Source organism: Marmota flaviventris, chromosome 1 (genome assembly GCF_047511675.1).
Source record: "Marmota flaviventris isolate mMarFla1 chromosome 1, mMarFla1.hap1, whole genome shotgun sequence".
Classification (NCBI taxonomy): Eukaryota; Metazoa; Chordata; class Mammalia; order Rodentia; family Sciuridae; genus Marmota; species Marmota flaviventris.
In genome coordinates, this window is record NC_092498.1 from 31,076,429 (window position 1) to 31,103,434 (window position 27,006).

General features: G+C 32.4%; 1 protein-coding gene across 1 annotated transcript in view; it reads left to right on the forward strand.

The window, feature by feature from the left end:
* The window catches only part of Vps50 (VPS50 subunit of EARP/GARPII complex), a 123,635-nt gene that overhangs the window by 31,539 nt on the left and 65,090 nt on the right, over window positions 1-27,006 (forward strand). Inside the window, exons 10-14 of the mRNA XM_027919894.2 lie at window positions 204-246; window positions 1,476-1,574; window positions 3,026-3,166; window positions 15,726-15,858; window positions 18,760-18,851. Coding sequence (XP_027775695.1) covers window positions 204-246; window positions 1,476-1,574; window positions 3,026-3,166; window positions 15,726-15,858; window positions 18,760-18,851 — 508 coding nt within the window. The remainder of the gene's footprint in view (window positions 1-203; window positions 247-1,475; window positions 1,575-3,025; window positions 3,167-15,725; window positions 15,859-18,759; window positions 18,852-27,006) is intronic.

Consider the following 27,006-nt stretch of genomic DNA (forward strand, 5'->3'; position numbering starts at 1 on the left):
TTCTATTGATGCTAGTATTGACTCATTTCTTTCTTTCTTTTATGTGATTTCTTTTTCTTTATTGCAGTTACTGTAGAATCATCAGTACATCTTAAGTGCTCATACCACTGGTATTTGTTGATTATTTCTTCAGCTGACGTATTTAGCACTTAAGTTTGTCTCTTTTTTAAGATAGACATATCTAACTCTGTTTTATTTAATAGTGAGCTGAATTCAAAGCTGCAAGATACTTTAGAACAAATTGAGGTAAGAAGGAGTTTTGTCATAAATTACTTTTTCATTTCAGAAATTTTTGAATAGTTTAGGTTCAGCATTATGTTTTGATTTCTGTCATTACCAGTGTTTCTAAATAACCATATTTAGTCTGTTGTTTTCATTTGGAGTATCTACTCATGTTCAACTTAGTGTTAATCTACTTCTAAACTCAATAATATTTTAGGGACTATTGGGCCTCAAAAAAAGGACTTGAAAATAACATCATTTTAGAAAAAATCTCCAAACTGTTTGTAATAGGTATATTTTCATGTAAATTATATGATTTCCAAAATACTTGCCACATTTTAGTTACATTTTTATCAACTGCTTCTCTTTTTTAGTTGAGTGAGTTAACTTGACTTATGAGTAAATATTGCCTGATCCAAATACTCTGCAGAGTATTCTATTCATTAAACCCAATAAGAATTATTTGATTTCTTTTAATATTTTACTTTATTGCTTTTCCTTAAAAGAGTGCTTATGAAAGTTAAAGTTGGACTTTAAAATGACGCTTTTTATGAAAGTAGTCTTTGGTCATAAATACAATTATTTGCTAATTGTAATAAATTCTAACTTGATAGTCGAAAAAAACAACTGCTTATCCCTTACATGGATAGTTCCCTGTATATTTTTAATGAAGGCTTTCTATTGAGAGGTTAGTATTTTTTCACTCTTAATATAAATATTATTCTATACATATTTAGATAATTATTATTTTAAAATGACATTATTGAAGTAGAAAGCCATAAACAAAGTAGTGCTTTTAGGTATAAAACCTTAAACGCTGTGGTTTATACTTTCAAAGGCATTATTTTGTTGAGAATTACTTTTTTAGAGATTACATAAAGGTGGTTGTTATTGAATAGTCTCACAAATTCAGTTCTTATAATTGTAATATTTTAGCAAATGTTTGAGGAAACAAAATTAAGCAAAAGTAAAAAACAAGATTCCTTAAGAAACTTATTTTGTTTACCTTGAAACTCTAGGCAGAGTTTTAAGACATAGAAATTGATGCTAATAACATTGCAGTAAGCTTGGTTATAGTTGCTTATAAATTGTAACTCTAATTTGTTTATAATTTTATTTAAATTTAGTATTAAAACTACCAAATCCAGTGTGACCATAAATATATTGAGATATTGTTAAAAGTGAGAGAATGGTTTTAATATATTCTTTTTGATAACAATTACTTAACCACCTCTTCCTCTTTTAATTAATAGGAACAATTGGATGTAGCTCTTTCCAAAATCTGCAAGAATTTTGACATTAATCATTATACCAAGGTTCAACAAGCTTATCGACTTCTTGGAAAAACACAGGTTAGTTTTTAAAAGGATGTTCCATTTTTTTATTAATCATAAATCTACTTTCAAGATTTAAGTCAGAATATAATAACTAATGTAGTATCCTTGAAGCATTTTATTTAACAAAGAACATTTTTATACTGAATTAACATTGGTAACATGATTGCTTACATGGAGTGTATGTAGTGTGATTAAACATTATAGAAGTTTATTTTGAACTCTGAAGTGTTTGTCAGGTTTAGCATTTTCACAATTTTGTATAAGTTTTAAGAAAAAAGTTCATCTTAAGATAATTCAGGGGGGATGACATGTACTTTCTTTGACCTCAGCTCTTGATCCTGAAACATGGCTTTCTAATGTGGGGTTTCATTTGTCCCTAGATAAGCTGGCACAACTCTCTTAAAATGGTGTGTAAACTTGTGTACATTTATCTTTTAAAACAGGCCTATTGCATTCATCAGATTTTTCAGAGGATTCTGTTATTCCCCAAATACCATAACTCCTCTTGTAATACATGACTTTGCACACTCTTATGTTCAAAGACTTCCTTGAAGAACTTGGAACAAGGGCCATGATTTGAAAATTTATTGTATTCTCTGTATATACAGAATTGTACATTTACACTTACTACATTTAATCATGATAGGTGTTAAATGTTTTCTTCTCTGAAGTGGTCTTCTCTCCTAAAAGGAAATTTAATACTTCACCTAACCATTTAAAATTTTTACATTTTAATATCTTAATTGTTGTACCTTCTGACTTTTCACATCTTGGTTGTACTTGGACGGAAAAATACAAGAAGAAAGATATGTTAATTTTGAGATACATATATAAAGACCTTCAAAAATAAAATTATGATTTCTAAGTTTCTTCTGAAGTTTTTTTTTACCTTCATTTAATATGTATTGGTACCTGCCAGATGCATTACTCTAGTCCTCTGAATATTAGCCCTTATGTATATTCTAGTGAGGGATATGAGCATTCAAAAAATAGATGCGTATGCTGTCAGGTGATAACAGTTGCTACGGAGAAATATAAATTCAGGATAAGCGAATAGAGTGATGGAAAGTACTTCTTTGTATAGGATAGGAAGTCAGGAAAAGCTTCTCTGAGAAGGAAGCTATTGTAGAGTGTCCTGAATGAAGTAAGAGAATGAATATGTGATGGCAGAGAGAATCCAGAGGTGTGATATACCACAGCACATTTATACAGAGCAGGATGAGTACCAGTTAGTTACAAATGCAGAGCAATAGAACAGTTCACTATTCAGACTTGAGTGGTATAGTGTCATGGTTATATGAAGGGTTATCTGCAAATAATCCATACTACAATTAATTCTGGGAATGATAGCAATCTTTGTATTATAGTTATAATTGATGAAGATTTTTTCCTGTGTTTTTGTAATCTGTTGAACTTTATTTATTTTAAGAAAATGAAATTATACTGTACCTATTTTCTTTCCACAGACTGCAATGGATCAACTTCATATGCACTTTACCCAAGCCATTCACAATACTGTGTTTCAAGTTGTCCTTGGTTATGTGGAATTATGTGCAGGAAACACTGATACAAAATTCCAAAAGCTGCAATATAAAGATCTCTGTACGGTGTGTAGTAGCTTAAATACTTACTGTTCATATGTCTGTCTCCTGTGTTTTAAATTTATATTTCCAATTTTTTTTGCACCTACTATTTGAAGATGCTACTATAATAAAAACAAGTATAGTTTGCTAAAAGTTTATTTTTTCTTCCATATTATTCTTTCTTTTTTAGTATTTTTATAGTTGTTGATGGAGCTTTATTTTATTCATTTATTTTTATGTAGTGCTGAGAATTGAACCCAGTGCCTCACACATGCCAGGCAAGTGCTCTGCTATTGAGCCACAATCCCAGCCCTCCAATATTATTCTTTTCCTCAAAAACTAAAGACTCAGTCATACAAATGCATAGAGGTTGCTGAGATTGAAGTGCAGTTGCTTCAAAATTGGCTGTCTACCCTCTTATAGCTTCTTTTATTCTATCTCTGATAATTCTCTTCTGTGATTGCATCTGGAGTGCTTCTAAGCAGTTATCTTTGTTCAGTCTTTCCATGTGTATACATGCACTCCTGTCAGTATCTGTAACCACTTTTCTTTTTCATTCTTAAAGAAACATTAAGTCTTTAGGTAGCAGAACCCAACAGATGAACAGTAGATGAATTCATGCTTTTTCAGAAGTAGGTCTTGCTGGTAGAGTATGAAGAAAAGAGAATAATGATCAAGTTGGAAATTGTAGTGTCATTTTTTTTTTTTTTTTTTTAGGGAAGACTGGGAAGAAGCAGGATGCAGTCGGAAATCATGCATTCTGTTTGATACCTGTTAAATATGTAGGTAGATATGCTGAGGTTAGTCTAGGGATATCAAGGCTAAACTTAGAGATTTGAGAGTCATCAACACATTGTATTTAAAACTATGATACTGGAAAAGAAGATTGGGGAAAGGGTTGATGGTATAGGTTAAGAAGACACTAGGGCTATTAGCTTTATGACTTTCAGGATGTAGGTAGGGGAGGAGAGACTGGAAGAATATGAGAGCAGCTGGGAAGACAACTAAGATATGGTGGTGTCATAGTTCATGAAGAAGGAAGTGTTGTAAGAAGAATGAAGTGTAAACTATGCCAGGTACTGCTGTCTGAAGATGGTGATATTCTAGAACTAGATACTTGATTTGACAATATGGAAGTTGTTATGGAAGTGGTCTCTCATTCTAGCCTAAGAGTATTCTTTGTTTCTTAGTAGAGAGTTTTTTTTTTTTCTTTTTTCTGTTCCTTCACCCCCAAACTGGGGATTGAACACAGGTGTCCTCTACCACTGAGCTACATTCCCAGCTCTTAATTTTTAATTTTGATACAGGATTTCACTGTGTTGCTGAGGCTGGCCTTGAACTTGGGATGCTCATCCTTCAGCCTCCAAAGTCACTGGGATTACAGATGTGCACCACCATGCCAGGCATTATTTATTTTTTTTCTTGATGTCTACTCAGGAAATTGTAGCAGTTCTAAGAAATATATATATTCTCTTTTATAGTTGTGTCTATGAATTAGTATGAAAGTAAGGTAATCCTTATTTGTCAGTGAGTTTGTAAAAAGTGCAGGTTGTGTATCTAATGAGAACTAGAGAACTTTCCTTACTTGAAAACTACAACTAATATTCTGGAAGGATGTGCTTATATGTGGTATATTAAAAATTAGGTTAATAATGACTTGTTAATATAGCTAAAATATCTTTTTAAAATAATTTCATAAATCATGAAGACTTTCACAAATATTATTTAAGTGTAATATAGTTTCATAATTATATCTTTAAATATAGCCATCATATAATAAATTTTAATAATTTTGAAATATGTTGTTAGTTTTCTTAATCATACATGCTTTAAGAAAGTTTGAACTTACTCTGAATTATTTTAGAAAGTGTAAAGTTAAGAAATAACCCTCGGCCTCCTAGAAATTATCCCAGGATTCCTAGTCACTGCTGCTACAGGCAGACAGGAATGCTTTTATTTCTTTGAAACTTAAGTGTTATTTCACTATACTGAGTCATATTTGATAAATTTAAACTAGGTAAGATTAGAAAGAAATGATTTATTTCTGGGTTACCATGTTGCTTATTTAGTCAGATGAAAAGATGTGAACTTTTGGTAACTGAGTACTATAAAAAATGATGGTTAGCTAAAGAAAGGAAAAATAGAGGGAATCCTTCAAAGTGGAATAAATAAGGTCATGAAAGGAAATGTCAGTACATTTTCCTGGGGAAAAGGAATATCAAGGCTCTGGAGTAGCATAACTCAGGCAAGGGAGATAATCATGAATGAGTCTTATATTATAATGTAAGATTCTTAATTTTTCAGTATGAAGCTGTGGAAATCATTTTAGCCTCTGGTTAAAGGTATAACTGTTGAGCATATACTTGTATAAAAGCAAATGTGGCAAATGTGGTAAGCAAGAAGTGGCAGAATCCTCAGCAGGCAGGTGGAGGGTATTGATTGGCATATTTTGGAAACAAGAAGAATGAGCTTAGGCATTTTGGCAGTTTATTTTCTCTGTATCAGAGCAATATTTTGAAGGAAGTCCTTAATCATAAATAGAGTTTAAAAATAACATTAAAAATTAAGATAATTGAGTGGTACAGCATAAGAGAGAGATGGAGTTCCTCTGAACAGGGAACAATTGTGATTCCTGTAAATGGAAAGAGATTGGAAATGAAAAGAGATAATAATAAATCTGCTTGCTTTATTCATAGTATTATTTTCAGCCACTTTCAGATGTCAGCCTAAATGAGCTAGAGCGAAATTGAAGTATTTTTTAAAAATCTCTTTACAAAGAAATTGAGCAAAATTAATGTTCAGTTTTTATTAATTCTGGTAAACAGAACCTCAAAGTTCTTAAGGCCAACAGCATCCTGTTCCACTAGGGAATTCTGTGCTTTTTGTTTCCTTTCATCATTGCTCTGAGCTTAAAAGTGTAGTTGGTTTTGAGTTTTTAAAAATAATTTTGCCATTGAATGTACTTATTTTTTTCTTTACTAACTCATGTTTCTAAATGGTTTAATTAAAGCATAGTTTTTATAGTCTATCCTTCGATCTAGTTTCCCTCCTTTTCTGAAATATGTTGGTTTACTGTTTTTAGATTAATTATTGAAGTTCTTTTTAAAAAGGCATAAGTTATTTTGAACCCCCGATAAATGGCTAATAATTAGCAACAACAAAATTTTCAAAGGAGAACTCAACTTCATTTATTTCTTTAAAGGAATAGAGTAAAAGGTCAGAATGGTAATCTTATTTACTTAAAAATTTTATTTTTATTTTTAAAAATTTATTTATTTATTTGGTATTGGGGATTGAACCCAGAGGCACCTAACCACTGAACCACATCCCCAGCCCCTTTTTTTTATATATTTTATTTTGAGTCAGGGTTTTGCTAAGTTCCTCAGGGCCTTGAAAAATTACTGAGGCTGGCTTTGAATTTGCTATCCTCCTGCCACAGCTTCCTGAGTCAATGGGATTAAAGGCATGTGCCACCATGCCTGGCTTAAAAAAAAATTAAACTTTGTTTATAATTGCATTTATATTTTGATGTACCCCACATGTTTATATGTGAAAGGATTTGTAGACAGCATATGGAAGCTCTTTATTTTGACCTTGTAGGAAAACCTATTGTAGGTTATTTCAGAGTTTATAAAGTATTCATCAGTTGTTTAAAGATGTTTTTATTAGTGCATTATGATTATACAAATATAGTGGGGTACATTTTTATATAATCATAGTTGCATAGAATCTAATTTGCTCCATTTCAGTCCCAAGTACTTCCTTTTTATCTCCCCTCCTGTCTCCCTTATTCCCCTTCCTCTACTGGTCTTCCTTCTATTTATATTCTTTTTTAAATTGGTACTTTATAGATATACATAAAGATGTAATTCACTGAGGTTGTATGTAGCCTAATTTGATCAGTTTTATTCCACAGGTGTTTTTTTTGTTTTTGTTTTTGTTTTTAATAGCAATCTTTGGCAGCCTGTTGGGTTTCCCTGAGGGAAATTATTTCAAGATGTTAATTAAGATGTCATTGATTAATTTTTTGATAATAGAGTTGGCTAAACTGGCTGAAGTTCTCTCAACCATTTTTCAGTTGTTCATTTCCAAATGATTTTAATGAACTTCCAGTTCTGTTTTTGAAATGAACTTGATGATATATTTATACTTTGGGGAAAAATTTAGGATTTCTTTTTAAAAAACCTTTTAGAAATCATTTCAGTATGTGTTTTCACAGTGTCTGGCACATTAGAGGTATTTAGTAAATGTTTCATGAGTAAATTGGATTGCCATCTTTGTCTTCAACTGGCATAATGTTGACACAATTCAAATCTGAGTAGGCAAAAAAATTCAACATTGATCACATCCTCTGTGCCATTTATTTTTACAGGTATTTTATAGCATACATCATGGAAAGGCAAACTAAAGACTAGTTTAATGTTCCACCTTTAATCTTTTAAAGTTTCGTTCTTATGAATAATATCATGTGATGTCAATAAATAATATCAATTGGATTATAATTCAATGTCAGTTTTTTGAGAATCAGTAAATATCTTAGATATGTTCCTGTTGAAGACAGTCTATTTTAATATTCATATAAAGACCTAAAGACAAATCCTTTTTTGAATAGAAAACATTTTTCTGTTCCTAGATTCTCAGGGCACTTTCTGTTGTGAAGAATTAATTTATTTTCTTTCGTCAGGTAGTGTAAGAGTATGCTGACTTTCTTTACTATACATGTTAAGCTACTAGGAAATTCAGAACTAAATTTAATGTTCATGTATAGTGCCCATCTTGATTTTGGGTTTTCTGTATAATTAACTGTTCTTTTATTTCTTTCCTATTTTCTGACTTTTTAAAACTAATTTGTTATTGAATGTTTTTTGTCACTCATGGTCTTTATGGAGTTAGGCCTAATATAGATTATATAGGTAGTTACTAAGTAATATGATGCTCAGTCTTAAAATGACTATATATAATTATAACATTAATTGTAAGAAAAGAAAAAAAGAATATAAAAATTGTATTTGCATGATCTTTTTAATGTGTATGTGAGCAGATAAAGTAGCTTTATACACTGTTGTATATAATTTTTTCCCACTGGTTATGTAAAGAACAATTTTCCATTTCAATAAGTAAGAACTCATGTAGCTTTTAATGACTTGACGGTATTTCAGTGTTGAAGATTCTGTGGATTAACTAGTTTCCTATTATTGCATATTTTTGTCATTTCCAGCTTTTGTTGTTGTGAACAACACTATATCATATAAATATTCTTAAAGCTAAATCTTTAAGTGTGTTTAGTTATTTCTTTAGGATAAATCATGAGAAGTGAAAATGCATTGTCAGAGTCTTTACATTTTAAAGACTTGGTTGTATTGCCAAATTGCCCTCTGGAAAGTGTGTTTCAGTTTACATTCCACATCAGCAGCATCTGCTTTGCTACCTTTCCCTGAACACATGAATGTTGTTTATTATTATTTTTTATTTCATAGCTTAATTGTCAGGTACCAGAAAGTAGCAAGTGAAAAATAATTTGTGTTGTTTATCACCCAGGCATGTTTGGGATGTTAAGAAAATTAAACTGGGACATTTATAGCCTGTTGAAGTTAATTTTCTTGTAAAGGTGAGGACCTTTCTTTTCTTGCTGACTGCTACCAATATTTGAATATTGATCCAAGAGAGCAATCTTTACAGTTCAGGGAATGCTATTTATTTGAGGGCTTGCTCAGGTCATTTCTAGAATAAACTAAGAATTTGGCTGCCAGATCTATTCTTTTTTACAAATACGTGGTGTCTTGCCAAACAGGAACACTTTATATGGATGGGTCCAGGGATATCAGGGAAATACTGTATCCAATGGCATGAGAATAAGAGAGCACAGGGCAGGTGAAAGAACAGTGGATTTTGGGGCCTGGTTTATTGGGTTTCAGGATGGTGGTTTCACTGTAGTGTACACAGGGATTAATGAATTACTAAGGAGCTTGTGCCTTTTCTCTCTTGAATGGAAATGGAGGGATTCTCTGTTCTCTTGAACCCAACTTAGGTGTGGCAAGACCTCTCTGCTGCATAAGAATCCTTCAAATTAATTAGCCTGCAGCTGGGTGATTTGGGGGAAAGGAAGTGGGGTAAAAATAAAGGACTAACCTTTAAAGGGTAGAAACAAAAAATAGCTTATTGTGAAAAACTATTTTGAAACCTGCTCTCCCCAAGATCTATTCTTTATTTGATAGTGATTTTATTGTGATCTCAGCACAGGAATTAACAGCATTTTGTGTGTGTGTGTAAGCATAAGTGCTATGCTTATTTTATATTATCAAGCTGTCTGTTCGGTCAAACAGACAAAATAATGTTTTAAGGATATCCCTAAGAATTTTAATTTAACAGCAGTTAGAAAAACTTGAGAATGATACTAAAAGAGCATGTTCTATTTTACAATTTAGCAATGCTGGTTACCTAGTTCCAAGTTGGGATCATTTATATCATTATGTTGTCTTTATATGTATCAACATATTTAATATTAATAACAAAGTTCCTGGTAGAAGAGAATGATTTTTTTCTCCATCATACATTTGAATTTTCAAATCATGAATGAGTCCAGTCAGGTGCAAGGACAGTTTTGCTAAAAGCATATGCACATATATATTTTTTAATCTATAGAGTGTCATAGAGACTCTAAGTGATTTGCTTTAACCATTAGGATTTATATACATGAAATGATATGCAGAAGTCCTGACCAAGTCATCCCAAGGTTAGTTCCCAAGCACAAACAGGTTCTCTCCAGTTCAGTGCTCTTTCAGCTATTTGGTCCTATTTCTCTGGTTTCCTGTGGTTAGAAAGTACTTTAAAATGTTTAGATTTTTAGCAGCTTGGCACTTACAGAAGTAATCAGAGATTAGAAGGGTCTTGTGAATGTATGGCTCAGGCATTTAATTAGGGTACAGTCCCACACATTTTTGGTTCCTTGGGCCTTAGTGCTGATTTAAGCAGCAGCACATTTCCAGAGTCTTAGCAAATGTCCCAGCGTCTTCTGGTGATGGGAGCTCACAGTGCTAACAGCATTCATCTAACAATAGTAATAACCCTTTATTGTTTTGATATGTGTGTGTGTGTGTGTGTGTAGGATGGGGCACTGTGAGTTTTGGATTTCTGTGAGGAAGCCAAAACATCTGTTGTTTTTGTGCTTGTCAGGATATGATTAGAGTGCTAAACCTAAATGTGAAACAAGAACAAAATAATGCTTTAGGGCTGGGGTTGTAGCTCAGTGGTAGAGTACTTGGCCTAGCACTGGGTTCGATCTTCAGCACCACATAAAAATAAATAAATAAAATAGAGGTATTGTGTCCATCTATTAACTGTTTTTTTAAAAAAATAATGCTTTAATGATATCTCTGTGGATTTTCATTTTGATAGTTAAATTAAAAATAGCATCTTTCTCAAATTTTTATAAGGTTTGGAAATGGAGAGTTCTGGTATGTATAAAAGTAAATTGTATAATAAGTAAAAGACTAACTCAGTAGCCTCTTTTTTCATTTTTATCACATGACATTTAACCAATAAATGTAAAGATGTCAAAAGATGACATTCTTTCATTGTGTGCTTCACATTTGGAAAAGAGACTTATATTTATGGCAAGATTTATACTATTCTTTGAAAGTGGCCTACATTCATTGTTTATAATCAAGGCTCACATGTTGCTACTTTTGATAAGTTCTTCATTTTAATTCTGATCAGATAAGTCGGTTAAGATGGTTAATAATATAGATGAGAGTGCCAAATGTTAACTGTGAACTGATAAGAATGAAATGGGAAATATGTTTGTAGATTTTGTGACTGCATTGCTCAAGATTGGATTTAGCAGCCTATTTTGATGTTCCAGTTGGGAAGCATGGTAGAAACATGTTGAACTTTTCTATCGTAATATCTGGATTTGTGAATCATCTCTAAATCCCACACCCTAGGATATTTTTTACCTTTTAGGATCACCAATGTTATGAGACATTTGTGTCTTCTCTGTAGAGGATATGAATTTTTTTCTTAGGTTACTTAAAGTATCCCTTCTTTTCTGTATGCTTTTTTAGAAATATTTCTCAAAAGCTTGTACTGTTTTTTATACTTAACCACACAACTTTCAACTAAAGATGAAAGTAGAAAAATAACTATAGAACACAGAGAAGTATTGGTAATTAAATTTCTCTTTTCTATCTGCTCTTAGGAAAAAATTCAAGGCATGAAATTTGATTCTTTGGGGTGTCTTACTGTGTGGATATTTTCTAAATTTAAGACTTTCATTCCTATTTTCATGTGATGTAAACACAGAAGGGGAGTTAAAATATAATGCTCTTCTGTCATGAGATATTTTTGGTGCTCTGTCAAGCAAGTCTCCCCTTAGTGGGAACTTGAACTAAGTTTTAATGTTAGGAATTTAGTAATTAATGAATGACTCAATCGGTAATGAGATATCTGTTTGATCACGATTCACACATGTCTGTGTAATAATAAGATTCTGTATTTGAAATTTGGAGGTGATTTCAAAATACTAACTAGTTGCAAACGATCTTAAGTATATGGTAGTAAAAGCATGAGAAAGATTTGTTACTGAGAGTTGACACTAGTTGGTTGCATGGTGTAATGGAAGGTGGTACCATATTAACATAAGATCAATGTAGCTGGTTCCCAGCATAGTCTTCTATACAGAGATTAATATATCTGGGCTTAAATCTATTGAAAACATTATTTTATCTATCCCATTTTACTTTTCTTCTGTAAGTTGTTTATTATGTGTGTATAATAAATTTAGTAAGATGGTCTCTACATTTGTTTCTATTTTAAAATACAAACTTAGGCAAGGATTATTTAGTTAACTGGTAGTGAGTATGTCATGGTCTTATGCTTATACATATGAATATATTTGAAGATAATAAAATTTGAGTTCTTTTGGGAGACTCAGGTAAGTTTAGTGGTTTCACTAGATCTATGAATCATTTATACTTAAATCATTGAGAAAAAACCTTGCTATACTTCACTACATAATTTCAACCTTTTTTGAATAAGAATTTACATGTATGTCCATGTGTGTATATCTCATATAAATCCACTAAACTTCAGCAAACCCCAAAGTGATAGCCCTAGGAAAGGATCTCCTCTGATTCCTCAAGTAAATAGGCAGAAATGTAGTTATACAGTGGTTGGGTGGAGAATAGAAGGTGGTAGGTCTGTTTTAATTTTCTGGTTTGTTAAACTGTGACAAGTATAATAGAAATTAATTGGTGGACTATAACAGTTATTTGTATAGTAATAATTTTTCTTTGGCAAAAAATAAGACTAATACTGCCTTTCCCTTATCTACCAGAAAGAATGTTGGGATATACTTAGATTAAATATATTTGCATAATACAAATATAAATTTATGCAAAGTCGAGTTTATGAAATTTAGAAAAATCTACATGTAAAGGAGTACCTTTATTCAAGTGAATGATTACTGAGTCGAAGCCTAGAACTTTTTGTGACTTTTGCTTTTCTTTGCCATCTTCCTTTAGCCATTTCCTGACCTTGTGCATCAGTATTGGCTTTCAGTATCTGTGTGTGGAATAAGAGGTGGATTATGTTTAATGATGTGCTAAAATAAACAAAGGAAAAAGGAGTAAGACCGGTTTATTGTAAAAGTAGCAATTATAAAAGCAAGCATGAGAAGTTAACCCCAAATAATTTTTCATAGCTGCACAGTCCTCATTTGTGTTTATGAATGATATTTTAGTTTATTTTACCAGTCTTCTTGTTTGAACATTTAGATAGATGTCATTATTTTGTATTTGCAAATAATCCTTTAACAACTAACCTTGTGCATACGCATTTCACATTGCTTAAGGTATATCTTCAGGATAATCATTTCTAGAAGGGGGATTCCTGGGTAGAAGGGAAAATACATATGCTGTTTTGTTATGTGATGCTAATTTCCTTTCCTTGAGGAGGTTGTACTATTTTTCATTTTCACCAGCATTATATCAGAAAATCTGTCTTTTCACAGCCTTGCCACAGACTGTGTATAATATAGAGGTAAATAAAGCCAGACAGGTTTTAATCAGTATTATACTCTTCCAGTAGAATGGTGTCCAGTTTGAACTGAGCTCAACTTTGTTTTGTATAAAGGCGATTAGACATTTTAAAGGGACTCCCCTTAAAAGAGGGGATACATAGAAGGGTCATAGGGAGTCAAGAAGTGAAAAATTGCAGAAGAGCTAGAAATGGGGCTATTCCATGTGAACCCCATTTAGATTTGCTGACTGCTCCTTATGGAAGTTCCTAGGTTTCTATCTTTCCCTGAAGACAGGGAGACAATGGCCTCATCCTCAGGTGTTAACTGAAATAAACAGTAAATTCTTTAGGTAGCCTTGAGTTTTCTGAGGCAGGCATTTTAAGGGGTCTGGTGTCATCCTAGGGACCTGACCTTGAGCCATTAGCAACCATGGTAGTGTGTGCTCAGATCTTTTTAGACCAAAGTTCGGGCCCTCTTGTAAAGTATTCAGAAGATCCTGGCTAAAGTTTGATTAAGGAGAGGATCTTTGCCATTGGGCAGCTTTAAAATTTTCACTAATGTGATGGATGAGAATTTTGTATCTTATTGTGAAGTTCATGTACATTCTTTCCATTTTTCTATAACACTTTTTGCTTATTTTTTCCAAACATTTGTCGTTGTTTTGTTGAGATAGGATCTTGCTATGTTGCTCAAACTGGCCTTGAACTTCTAGGTTCAGGCTATTCTCCTGTCTCAGCTTCCCAAGTAACAGGAACTGTATACCACTGTATCCAGCTTCCCAAACTTTTAAGAGCTCTTTATAGATATAGAATATTAGTTCTTTAATGTGAATATATGCTGTGACTATCTTACAAGTTTATCACTTGTCTCTTGACTTTGTAGTGTTTTTTTGCCATGCAAATTTTTTTATTTCATTATTTATTTATTTATTTAGTTGTAGTTGGACACATACCTTTATTTTATTTATTTATATGTGGTGCTGAAATTGAACCTAGGGCCTTGCACATGCTAGACGAGTGCTCTACCACTGAGCTACAACCCTAGCCCAAGTTTTCATTTTTATGTAATAAAATTTATCAACATTACCTCTGAATTTCAAGTTGTAAATAAAAGAGCTTTCCTCTTTATAAAGGTTAGACAGGATTTTATTCATGTTTTCTTTAGGTGCTATTATAATTTTATTATTTTTTTCTTGTTTAGTTTTTTTTTCTTGCCTATTCTTTTGCTTCTCATTGTTCAGTTTTTTTTAATTTGCCTATTTTTCTGCTTTTCATTGTATTTTCTGGTCTATTTGCATTGACTGGTATCTCTAGAACTTTGTTAAATAGTAGCAGAGGTAATGAGCACCCTTACCTTCTTCCTAACCATAGTGCATATGCCTTAGAATTTCTTCATCTTAAGAAAATATTGATTCTCAGCACAACTTATAAATAAATAAAATAAAGGTCCATCAACAACTAAACATAAATATTAAAAAAAGAAAAATATAAGTCTATTGTTTTTTTCTCATGAGTTTTTAGTTAGGAATAGGTATTGAATGTTGTCCCTTTTTTTCCTCTGAGCATCTGTTGAGATAACCATTTTTTGTTCCTTCTTAGACCTACTAATAGGGCAGATATTAATAAGCCAAAGTCTTTACCTTCAGTGTTTTATTAGCATTGATTTGTTTTGGTGGATTAATTATATACTAAAGGAATGCTAGAAAATCTCAAATAATGGTACAAAGGCTGCTTTATGACAAATGGGAAGCCTATAAAATAGAAAAGAAAAAGCAGAACGACATTGTTTTTATGAGGGGTAGAGAAGAAAAACAATCATGTGAATCCCCATTAGTTAGAATATTTGGGATCACATTGTTTTACAGTCTTTTTAAATGTGAATAATTACTTTAAAATATTACTGTCAAGAGACTGGGATGTGGCTTAGTGGTGGAGCGCTTGCCTAGCATGTGTGAGGCACTGTGTTTGATCCTCAGCACCACATAAAAATAAATAAATAAAATAAAGGTGTTTTGTTCATCTACAACTAAAAAAAAATTTTAAAATATTACTGTCAATTATAGGATATCTATAGTCATATGATTTAAAGAAATTGTAGTTTGTCAAAGGTGATTACTTAAATTACACAAATGAAATCATTGAATTATAAATGCAGCCTCTGTTTTACTGGTTGTTACTCAGACCCAAGTTTAAATATAAAGGTGTCTGTGCATGTTTACAATTACGTCTTTGAGAAAGACATTTGGGGAGGTTTATACTGTAGTTTATGAGAATACTTTCTAATTCTGTAATATCTTGTATTCTCCATAGTTCTGTGAGCATAACTGATTCATAGTATATGAACTGTTATTACTAATAAGTACTAAAAGGTCATGATGAAATGGGAATTACTTTAAAATTTTTTCTTACTATTGAATTTTCTCTTTAGGTATGTCAGTAGGAAAAATTTTCTTATTGTTAACTTTTCAAATGAATTTGATTAATAACATAACATTTTACTTGAATTAACTTTGAGTATAAAAGTAACATAATAATTTGAAAATTGGGCTGTTATCATTTTTTTCAGCATGTGACACCAGACAGCTATATTCCGTGTCTTGCCGACCTGTGTAAAGCACTGTGGGAAGTAATGCTCAGCTATTACAGGACTATGGAATGGCATGAAAAGCATGACAGTGAGGAAACTGTTTCAGCTTCTGGTAGGAAATTATTTTATTTTAAAAATTAAAATATAAAATATGCCACATCTCTAGAGTATGGATAAACAAAAGGGAAAAGGTGTTCCTTTACAATTTCAGATACTATTACAGTGACCATTGATTAAATAAATGTTCTGCAAAGAAAGTGATTCAGCTACTGCAAAAGCTCCATTACCTTTTGGAATTAACTGGACCAAAGGACTTTTTAAGTGACTGATAGTACCAGTTTCCAGGAGTATGTGCTGATAGCTTTTTCAATAGAGAAGGAGCTTTTTCTTAAAGGAGAAGGAGAAGGGGTAGGGGAGGAAGAAGGAGAAACAAAAAATATTAAAAAATATTATTATTAATGTCAAACTAAGTAAGACATTGGTCTACTTAGATTTACTATGAACTCAGTGCTAAATATTCAGTGTTAATCTATTTTTATACAGTTTTCAAGCTGTACTAATAAAATTAGATTCTAAGAATTAGTATATTTTCCTTTCCAAAAATAGGAAAGTGAAACTTTGAAAAACTGTCATATATAGAAGAGCTAAATTATTTACTAGCCATTTTATTTAAATTGCCTCATTTGTGTAGTTATATAACTTAAATTGGTTATCCTTAAACAAAAGCTGAGGTTAAGTATTCAAAATACTTTTTAAAACAACAAATTATTTTATCAACATTTTGTTTAATGTGGATAAACTAAATAATACTGCACAAGTTTTTTGTATGGCAGATACAATTTAATGTTGCTATTTAATCAAATTATTTTAGTACTTTCCAGTTTCTGAAGTACCTGGTTTCTATGGTTGGGTAGTACAGGAAACATCCAAATCTCACTGATTAAACATGGAATTTTGAAAGGTTGGAAGACACCGATTTAATTTCTTTCTTGACTCATAAGAGCCTCATAAATATAGAAAGCAAAAACGGAGAGGAAAATTCTGTGGATGGATCTTCATCTATTAAGAAACACTGTTGAAGAAGGTAAAGGAAGGGAGAGGAGGAGAAGGCAGAGAGGATTAGCTATGAGCCAGGATTGTAGGTCCCTGGACAGGGGATGTAGCTCAAGTGGGGGTCACCTGCTTAGCCTGTGCAAGATCCTGAATGTGATAACTAGCAAGTCAACAGATTGTATAGACCAGACTGTTTTTACCCACCTTAAACTTAACCTTTGTACTACCTCTGGGAACACAGGCTGGGTAATCTGAGAGGCCTAGCTTCAAATTTTCACTGCCATGAGAACTGGAAGAAATTGTCTTCTCTAGTCTTCAGTTTGCTCCTTTAAGTGGTAGGCTAACAAACAAAACAAAACAGAAAACCCAGAGTTAGGAAAGTATCTATCCTGCAGGGCTGCTGCTGTAAAGTTTAGAAGGATGTCAGGTTCTTCCGTTGGCTATTGTAACTATCATGAAAGAGAATAGATCAAGAGATAATTATAACAACTATAATAATAATCCTGAGATGCCTATAGGGTCTTTGTTTGTTTGTTTGTTTTAATTTAAGTGTATTAGGAATTCCTGGGCTTACTGAGATTCCAGTTTTTCACAGGATTTGTCCTGTTTTGGCAACCTTTAAATTTTTCTAGATGTGGACACAACATTTGAGCAACTCTTTTTTCTTTTTTAAATACATTAATGAGAAACCAAAAGAAAGGATGTAACAGAATTAACATACATTAGATATAAGAATTCATAAATATGTACAATAACTATGAGTCAATAAGTGTTTTAAGAATTAAAAAAAAAAACAAATTCAGAGGACAATGTCTATGTATTCAACATGGTGAAGCTTGCGTGCTTTTTGCATTAGTTTAAGTTTACATTCATTGGAATACTGACTCAAAACTAATAGCCTTATATACTTATCTTCCTTACTAAAATTCCTTGACCCTGAACTTTATTTTTCAAGGCTATCTAGGACTCTAAAAATTCACTTGATAACCTGAAATTAATTCTTTCATATTCACATTCAGGAATAAAATTGTAGGAATCAGTAATTTGAAATTATTCTTCATAGAACTTCATAAAGCTGCAGAGAACTCTAAAATTCACCTGCCACAGCTCAGTACTGATACTATTTGGAATTCTAATACTTTAACATTCTAAATAAAATTCTAAAGCTGCAGTTGAGGCACTTCCCTAAGCTGCTTTGTCTATAATGGCCAAATTTGCATTTCATTTAAGTTCTAGGAATGCTCAGAAGTCAACTAGGTAGGCATCTGTGGTCTGGCTGTGCAAGGGCCTTTTTCTGGTCACCAGTGGATAACCTGCTAACCTAAAAAGACATGACAATAGACTTTGTTGTATTCACAGAAAAAATGTACTCTCTTTAATATAAATGAATATATGTATTTCCAGTTCCTTGGGGGAATTTATTTTGAGGTAGATTGTTGATCTTACCTGTTGAACTTTACATTGTTCGATAATTTATATTGAATACTACTATTATTTATTATGAAAAATATAAAATTATGCATCATCACTTGATTGTATGAGTAATTCTGCAATCTTCATTCTTATTGATGTTCCTATTAATTAGTAGTTTAGTTAATTGGTCCTGTAGTGCCCTTACCCCAGCCTGTCATGTGGTCTTGGAGTAGGCAGTATGTAACCATTAAGAACCTGATCTCTGGGACCCTACTACCTATGTTAGAAACCCAACTCCAGTCATTTATGATTGAATAGTCTCAGGTATCTTTAGCATTTCATTGACTAGAATTATCTATCTTATGAATGGGTTTAGTCCTAATACCTGTATTTTGGTATTATTTTGGGTATAAATATTAAACATGCTTTCTGTATTTTTTGTTTTCCAAATAACTCCATCTGATTTCTCACAAGTCACATGGAGTTATTTGGAAAACAAAAAATTGTTAAATTAAATCTAAAAATACATATTATATTTTACTTTCAGAAGGAAGTAATGTGATGGGTACTGAAGAAACCAACTTTGATCGTGGCTATGTGAAAAAGAAGTTAGAACATGGACTTACACGAATATGGCAGGTTTGGTTTTTTAAAATTATTTTTTTTAGAGAAGTAATAGAAATTTTCATGTCAAAATTGTTTTAAAAATAATTTCTCAAATTTTCTGTATTTGTATCTTTACAGATTTAAAATATGTTATTTTTCTTTGGAACAAGGTTGTCATTTAATTTAATTTCTGTAATTTAGTTGGCAATTATACTGGTCTACAAGTGACAGTAGAAAAAGTCTTTTAGTTTAAAAATGTTCCTAGAAAGATATTCATGAATTTCTAATTACATTTTTGATATTCTAGTCCTTACAAACTTATGCTTTCCTAAATAATTTTGTTTTTTTTAAATTGAGATGTTCTGTCTATTATTTTTTTCATTTATTCATCTTTTCTTAATTATTTTCTCATAATTTTAGGAAAAGAATAAGTAAGTGACCTATGTAGGTCAGAAACACTAATGAAAACTTTTCTTTTCAATGAGCTTTATGCCTTTCAGGGAATCTTTCATGCTTATTGGCTGAAGATATATGTTTTCGTCCATTTGAGCTGCTGTATATAACAAATACGCTAGACTAGGTAGTTTAGAAACAACAGATATTTGTTTCTCACAGTTCTGGAAGCTGGGAAATTTATGATCAAGGCTCTGGCAGATTTGGTCTCTGGCAACAACCTGGTTCCCTTGTTCCCTTGTCCTTGTTCATAGGTGGTGTTTTACTGCTCTGCCCTTACATGGTGGGAACAGAAAGGGATATCCCTCTGGCATCTTTTATAGGGGCACTAATTCCATTCATGAGGGCTTCACCTTCAAGACCTCACAATGTCCCCACATCCTGATACCATTACCTTGGAGGTTAGGATTTCAACCTGAATTTTGGGAGGGTCCAAACATTGAGATCACAGCAATATCTTAAGTTTTTCTTTCCGTTTAGTGGCTCAGTTGTCATAATCAGATAATATTTTAATTTGTTAAAATTTGGTACTTCCCAGATAAAAGTGTAATTTCTTAGAGGGTAAGTCTTCTTGGAACTTCTTAGAACCTTGGAAGATTGTAGACCTTTTGACCATGGTATAGCCTTTTAAAATGTGTTGATTTTTTTTTTTTTTTTTTTTTTTTGTGAAACTGATTTTTAGTTTGACCACTTTTAAATGGGATTTCTCTTGAAAAAACAATCATTTAGGAAAAACAAATCTCCTAAAATACCACTTAATATTTATAATTTAGTATTCTAATTTTTTATAATTGTATAGTAGATATGCTATTTTAATTTATAATTAAAAAAAAAAATATATATATATATATATATATGGAGAGTAACTAAGATCAGAGTAGGGACGAAGAGCAGGAGAAGAAGATTAACATTTAACAGGGATGAGAGGTGGGAGGGAAAGGGAGAGAGAAGGGAAATGGAAATGGAAGGAGACCCTCAGGGTTATACAGGATATACAGTGGAGGGGGTAGAGAGAGAGGAAGGGAGGGGAGGGGAGAGGTGGGGAGGGGGGATGGTGGAGGATGGGAAAGGCAGCGGAGCACAACAGACACTAGTATGGCAATATGTAAATCAATGGATGTGTAACTGATGTGATTCTGCAATCTGTGTATGGGGTGAAGGTGGGAGTTCATAACCCACTTGAATCAAAGTGTGGAATATGATATGTCAAGAAATTTGTAATGTTTTGAACAACCAACAATAAAAAATTAAAAAAAATAAAATAAAATATATTTATATGACAGTTGTAAGAGCTTTGACTTTTATATTTCCTCTTATAATCACATTGAACTAATTTTAAATTTATCATTAATGTGGATTTGGGCCACTTTTTTTGAAAATTATGTATAAGAAAAGAAAAATCTTATATCAACTAAATATACACCCAGGGTCAGATGAGTTGTTTCTGATTTAGTCTCCTAATAGACCCTCATTGTACTTAGTTGAAATTATAGCATGTTTTAGTTAGCTTCGTCAGCACTCTGACCAAAGAGCCTGATGAGAGCAACTTAAAGGAGGAAGAAAAGATTATTTTAGCTTATGGTTTCAGAGGTTTAGTCCACAGTGAGCCTAATTCCTTTCCCTGGGCCCAAAGTCAGATAGAATATCTTGGTGGAAGGTTATGGCAGAGCAAAAGCTGCTGAGGACATGAAAGAGAGAAAGATAGTCAGTGCTCTCCTCACCAGGGACAAAATACATACTCCAAAGGCACACCCCCAGTGATCTACCTCCCCCAGCCACATCTTGCCTGCCTGCAGTTACCACCCAGTTGAGCCACAACAGTGGATTAATACCCAGTAGATTGCATCTCTCATAATCTAATCATTTCACTTGTAAATATTCTTGTGTTGTCACATACATGAGCTTTTGAGGAGATATCTCATATCTAAACCATAACAGCTTCCATGGTATAATTTCTGGTAATGCAGTGTACTTTGAAACACCTGGCATTTTTCATAGCTAGTTTCCATTCAATCTGACAACCTGATGGCTTTCATGATATAGGAAAATCTGTTAAATATAAAGTTTAATAAACCCTTTCTGCTTAAGCATTTGGACAGTTAATGGAAACCATTTTGCTTTTAAGTATAGATAATTGTATTTTAGCTTTCAGGCACTGGAGTAGTTTTACCACCACCACTCCTCAGATTCCTCTGCATCCCCAAGCCCACTTCTCAGCCTATTCTTGGTCAGGACTTTGTGTACTTTAGGAACTCATGGAATGTTTATTTAATTAAAATTATAGGGCTCAGTGCTATTGAAAAAAAGCAAAAGCTCTGAAAAACTTACTTTTTTATTTTGGTAACAGTCAGCAGGCAAAATCTGACCTGAATTGAATTTGTTTGGTAATAGAACCTGACCAGCATTGTCTTTTTAAGGTATCGATAGTACTTACTTATTGCATTTAAGTGAATATTAATATGTTGTGGGAGTATTAATGTATTTGATTTGGGGATTTTGCTGCAGACCCTAGTGTAGGGATGTTAATGTTATATTGAGTTTATTACCTTTCTAACATCTGAAATCCTGAATTACAAAGCATACTTGGCTAGGGATGGATTCAGATAAAGCAGTGAACAAAAGAAAGAGTTGGAATAAAAGCAGAAAATTTACCTGTAATCAAAGAAGATTTTTCTCCTAAAGATTTATTCCTGTTTTACAGAGGAGTCAGTTGTAAGACAATATCTCTCCCCATAACCTCAGGAATAATCAAGATACACTACAAAATGGGATGTGTGTGTGTGTATGAACAGTGTGAGGAACTCCTATAACCTTTACCAAGAGACCCATTTAAGTTCTTGCACTGTCTCAGACATGCCCTTTGCAAAAAAATGATCAGTGTAAGGCCATTTTCTGCATTTAGTTGTCATATCCCTTCCATCTTTTTTAGTCTAGAAGGTTTCCTCAGTCCTTGACATTTATAATCTTGACATTTTTGAAGATTGCAGATAGGTTATTTTGTAGAATGTTTCTCAATTTGAGTTTGTCTGATGTGCTTTTATTAATTTCAGGTCACAGGTTTTTAAAAGGATTATTATGGAAGTTGAGACTATGTTATTCTCACTCCCACCCATCAGATGGCACATGATTCCAATTTATGTCATCACTGGCAATGTTAACTTGAGTAAGGTACCTCCACTGTGAAGTTAGTTACTCTTGCCTACTGATGGATACTTATTCGGGAAAAGATGGCTTCCAAAAAGAAGTCAGCTTTTCGTTGCTGTGACCAAAATACCTGACACAGGAAAAATGTATAGTAGGGGAAGTTTATTTTGGCTCATAGTTTTAGAGGTTCAATCCTATCCAACTCCATATCTCTGGGCCCTCGGTGAAGTAGAACATCATGGAGGAGAGGCATGGCAGAAGAAAGCAGCTCAGGACATGACAACAGGGAAGCAAAGAGAGAGTTATGTTCACCAGGAACAAAATATTAATCCCAAAGGCACATCCCTAGTGACCTACTTCCTCCAGTCTCACCCTACCTGCCTATAGTTACCACCCAGTTACAGCTGTAATAATTCATTCATTTTACTTCTGAACATTCTGAGGGGACACCTCAGATCTAAATCATAATAAATAAAAATATATTTTCTTATCTAACATTCACTCATTAATTTTAGTTTCCATTGATATTTTTTCGTAAATAATTATTTTGCTGTTATTGTTATCAATGTTATTATATGATATTTTCTAATACTAATTATCACTTCTTTGAGAATTGGCGCTCTATTGTTATCACCCACTAGTTTTATAATATAGTTATGTTTTTTATTGCTTATTTTTACTTTAATGATTTTCAAATCATGATTTTTAAAATTGTTATTGCTTCAACATTTATTAATTGGCATTCTAATATAGGGAAGAATTTTCTTCCCATTTATATATTAATTTATTTCTATCATTGAGTAATAATATATGAGTATATGTATACACATACATATGAGCATATACATATACATATGCATTTGCAACCGCATATATAATCTATTGTATAGTCTGTCACTATCATTATTTAATTGATGGGCATCTTGCCCATGCTGTGGTCATTTGGAGCCCCCATCAAGATAGTTTTTGTGTTTTGTCATAATTTCTCCATCATTTATTGGGGACTTACTTTTTCATACAAAATGTTCCAGACTCACGTTGGACCTTCCTGTTTGAAGGGAATGGTATTTGGAAACCAAGATCTGACTGTAGTTAGTTGTGTTGTTGCTGCTCTTGGGTTTCAGGGCCTATGCATGGTAAGACCAAGAATTATATGTGTATACACATACACACATTGTACATTGTATTTATTTTTTACCTATGTATACACACTGAAACCATAAGTTTACACTGATAAATCTATCTCAGTCCAAGATAGGGCTTATGCTAGCTTTTCCCCATTTCATATTTGCAATTCCCTACTCCATCAGCAAGAAACATGGTTCCTATTATCCTCAATATGTTTATCTGTTTACTCAGCCTTGTATGTAATCAATCTTATGACCCTTCTCAGTTACCTTCATTGTTCTGGCTTTAATAGGTTGCCTCCCTGCCATTCTGGGGTTTTGATCCCAATTTGGACAAATAGAACAAAATATAATAAAAACATGGAATTCATAAATGGATGGTAGAATAACAGTGGACTGTCCATTTTGATTCTTAATAGTTTACATTTAATTTGTCAGAATAGAAATACTTTTGACCAAAGACATCATAACCTGTATTTAATTCAGTGATGTCATTCTGTATGAAAGAAGACTTTATCATCATATCTTTTTTTTAGTTTGTTTTGATAGTTTTAAGTTTTATTTGGAAGTCTAATATGGAAAATTGGTTATCTATTTGATAAAATTAGAATTATTTCTGTCTCACACCATAAGCAAAAATAAATTCCAAGCAAGCATTATATATTGTCTAAACCTGAAAGTAAGAAAACAGTACTTAAAATATAGGAAAATATTTTTATGATCTTAGTATAGAGATATTCTTGCTAAACAAACATTTACAAAGAAACAGGCACTCTTAAGATTATTGGTTTACAAATTGCCATACTAGTGTCTGTAAATCAATGGATGTGTAACTGATGTGATTCTGCAATCTGTGTATGGGGTGAAGGTGGGAGTTCATAACCCACTTGAATCAAAGTGTCGAATATGATATGTCAAGAAATTTGTAATGTTTTGAACAACCCACAATAAAAAATTAAAAAAGAAAAAAAAAAAGATTATTGGTGAGTGTATAAATTGTTATAATAATTTCTTAAACAGCTTTCTAGAAGTATAGAAGTATGGTTGACATAAAATAAACATGCATATTTAAAATATTCAATTTTATAAGTTTTGTCATATACATCAAATATGTGTATATATAATTATACATATTATAAATAAAATGTTTTGCAAAATTTTACATTCTAATAAGTGTGTAGTAGTTTCTCACTGTGATTTTAATTTGCATTTCTCTGATATCTTTATGATATTGAACACACACACACACACACACACACACACACACACCTACATCTTTGCCACAATCAAGATAATGAACATGTTCATCTACCCCTGCAAAGTTATTAGCTGATTTTGAGGTGGGTACTTCCCATGTACCCACCTCAGGCAACTACTAATGAGCTTTCTGTCAATATAGATTGATTTGCATTTTCTAGAGCTTTATATAAATGCAATCATGTACAATATACTTTTTTTTGGTTTAGCTTTTTTCATTCAGCATAATTATTCTGAGGTTAATTCAAATTGTTGAATGAATCAGTAGTTTGTTCTTTTGTTTTGCTAAGTTGTGTTCCATCACATATACATAATTTGGCTATCTGTTCATGCATTGATGGTCATTTGAGTTGTTTCTGAATTTGGGGCTATTATAAATACAACTGCGCTGGGTGAAGTGGTGTGTGGCTGTAATCTCAGTGACTCAGGGTATCATCATGTCTTTATCCTCAGTAATAATGTTTGCTGAGAAGCCCTGTTACTCTTGTTAGAATTCAGTTTGAATGCTTTTAAATAAAGTGTTGATCTTTCAAAATTTTCTTTTTTTATATTTTAAAATTTGATAAGTGAAAGTGAGTTTAAAAATACTTAATACCTCTTTTACTATAGAAAATTAGGATCATACTATTATGCATTTTTTTTTTGAGATTTTCTTTTCATTCTGTGTGCCATCCACTTATAAATTTCTTCCTGAAGCATTTGAAAAATGATCATCTCTTTCCTTTTTGTACTAGGAATTAGTTCTCTATGTTAAATCAGATTTACTAATTGCATTATTGTGGTCTATAATCTTGTTTCTCATTTACTTACCTGCAGTTCTGAAGGAGTTTTAACACTGCAGAATAATCATAGTTTTCTTGGGCTTTTCTTTTTTGTAATATGGGGATGCCATATTGACTGATACTGAAATGTGAATACCACCTTACCTTTTCTTCACATGATTTCCTGCGTTCAATTGAAATAAAAGTGCTTTTGTTTGGAGGCATTTTGCTGTGAATTCTAGTTTGCTTAATATTATTACCACTCCTGCTTTATTTCATCCATTCATTCATACTTCTCCAACAAATCTTTCACTGTCTCTTTTATTTTAAATGTTTTGTGGTTTATTTTATGTTTGTCCTTTTTACATTTAAAATTTTGTTACTTTTTGGGGGTGGGTACCAGGGATTGAACTCAGGGGCACTCAACCACTGAGCCACACTCCCAGCCTTGTTTTGTATTTTATTTAGAGACAGGGTCTCACTGAGTTGCTCAGTACCTTGCTTTTTTGTTGAGGCTGGCTTTGAACTTGTGATCTTCCTCCCTTAGCCTCTTGAGCCGCTGGGATTATGAGATATTTTATCTTTTAATTGAGAATAAAACTTTATTAGTTCTTGTATTTTTAAAAAACTATTTGCTTTAGTTTTTGCTCATTTATTTCATTTTCTAAATGACTTTTGTGATGAGTAATTCCTTATCTATTATTTCTACTTATTTTTGGTATGCTGATGGTTAACATTTTATGATATCAAACTATTAACCTTTGTCCTTTTGTGAATTCTTATGCTACATTGTTTTTTAGAAAGTTCTTTCCCTTGTAAAGCTCAGCTGTATATTTGTCTGGTAATTATGAATGTTCATCTAGACTTTTTTGTCATTGTTTCTCACATTTTTTTATTGGTGCATTATAGTTGTACATAATGGTGGATTTGTTGTTACTGATTCGTACATACACACAATATAACAAGAGAATTTGGCCAGTACCATTCCTCTTTGCCTCCCTTCTACCTCCCCCAGTCCCTTTCCTCTGCTCTACTGAACTCCCTTTGATTTTCTTTTTTTTTTATTTGTTTTAATTAGTTACACATGACAGTACAATGACCTTGAGATATCATACATTTGAATCAGATGGAATAGATTGCTATATCTTCAGTACTTAAAGAGTACAACTACCTACAACATTTTGGCATTATTAAATTGATCAATAGCCTAATTTTTACTCTTGAAAATATACAAAAAAATTATCTAATCCATTTTACATTTCTTTTGATGTGTGATATGAAAATTTGTTTTGAGTACTGAGGATTAAACCCAGAGCACTGTAGTACTGAGCTACACACTAAACCTTTTTATTTTTTGTTTTGAGACAGGATCTCTTTAAGTTGCCCAGGCTGGCCTTGAACTTGCTATCCTCCTGTCTCAGCTTTCAGATAAGCTGGGAGTGTGGG